This window comes from Cervus canadensis, chromosome 18 (assembly GCF_019320065.1).
Source record: "Cervus canadensis isolate Bull #8, Minnesota chromosome 18, ASM1932006v1, whole genome shotgun sequence".
NCBI classification, from domain to species: Eukaryota; Metazoa; Chordata; class Mammalia; order Artiodactyla; family Cervidae; genus Cervus; species Cervus canadensis.
In genome coordinates, this window is record NC_057403.1 from 61,845,965 (window position 1) to 61,847,562 (window position 1,598).

Below are 1,598 nucleotides of genomic sequence, written 5' to 3' on the forward strand. Positions count from 1 at the left end.
CAACACCACAGTTCAAAAGCAACAATTCTTCGGCACTCAGCTTTCTTCACAGGCCAACTCTTACATCCATACATGACCACTGGAAAAACCATAGCCTTGACTAGATGGACCTTTGTTGGCAAAGTAATGTCTCTGCTTTTTAATATGCTGTCTAGATTGGTCATAACTTTCCTTCCAAGGAGTAAGCGTCTTTTAATTTCATGGCTGCAATCACCAACTGCAGTGATTTTGGAGCCCAGAAAAGTAAGTCTGACACTATTTCCACTGTTTCCCCATCTATTTGCCATGAAGTGATGGGACCAGATGCCATGATCTTAGTTTTCTGAATGTTGAGCTTTAAGCCAACTTTTTCACTCTCCTCTTTCACTTTCATCAAGAGGCTTTTTAGTTCCTCTTCACTTTCTGCCCATAAGGGTGGTGTCATCTGCATATCCACTGGATCATCAAAAAAGCAAGAGAGTTCCAGAAAAACATCTATTTCTGCTTTATTGACTATGCCAAAGCTTTTGACTGTGTGGATCACAATAAACTGTGGAAAATTCTGAAAGAGATGGATATACCAGACCACCTGACCTGCCTCTTGAGAAACCTGTATGCAGGTCAGGAAGCAACAGTTAGAACTGGACATGGGGAGAGTTGGCTCTATAAGCCCGTGGTAAGAAGTCTCAGAAACCCTTTTCATGAAGATGGCGCCGAAGGCGAAGAAGGAAGCCCCTGCCCCTCCTAAAGCTGAAGCCAAAGCAAAGGCTTTGAAGGCCAAGAAAGCAGTGTTGAAAGGTGTCCACAGCCACAAGAAAAAGAAGATCCGGACGTCACCCACCTTCCGGCGGCCCAAAACACTGCGGCTCAGGAGGCAGCCCAAATATCCTCGGAAGAGCGCCCCCAGGAGAAACAAACTTGACCACTATGCCATCATCAAATTCCCCCTCACCACTGAGTCAGCCATGAAGAAAATAGAAGACAACAACACACTGGTATTCATTGTGGATGTCAAGGCCAACAAGCACCAAATTAAACAGGCTGTGAAGAAGCTCTATGACATTGACGTGGCTAAGGTCAATACTCTGATCAGGCCTGATGGAGAGAAGAAGGCATATGTTCGACTGGCTCCTGACTATGATGCTTTGGATGTTGCCAACAAAATTGGGATCATCTAAACTGAGTCCAGCTGGCTAATTCCAAATATAAGTTTTCACTATGTAAAAAAAAAAAAAAAAAAAAGAACTGGACATGGAACAACAGACTGGTTCCAAATAGGAAAAGGAGTCCGTCAAGGCTATATATTGTCACCCTGCTTCTTTAACTTACATGTAGAGTACATCATGAGAAACGCTGGGCTGGAGGAAGCACAGGCTGGAATCAAGGTTGCCAGGAGAAATATCATATAGTTTTACTGCCTTAAAAATCCCTGTGCTTTACCCTTCCTCCTCTCCACCCAAACCCTGGAACCATTGATCTTTTTACTGTCTCTATAGTTCAGTTCTCTGTGTCTCTGTAGTTTTCCAGAATGACATATAATGGATAATAAAACATGTATCCTTTTCAGACTGCTTTCTTTCACCTAGCAATATGCACTTAAGAGTCTTCCATTTTTGGTT

General features: G+C 43.1%; 1 protein-coding gene across 1 annotated transcript; it reads left to right on the top strand.

The window, feature by feature from the left end:
* The first annotated feature begins 650 nt into the window (after nucleotides 1–650).
* On the top strand, nucleotides 651–1,204 carry LOC122420081 (60S ribosomal protein L23a-like). Its single transcript, XM_043434827.1, has one exon. The coding sequence runs from the start codon at nucleotides 681–683 to the stop codon at nucleotides 1,155–1,157; it is 477 nt and encodes a 158-aa protein (XP_043290762.1). The 5' UTR covers nucleotides 651–680; the 3' UTR covers nucleotides 1,158–1,204.
* Nucleotides 1,205–1,598: the final 394 nt, after the last annotated feature.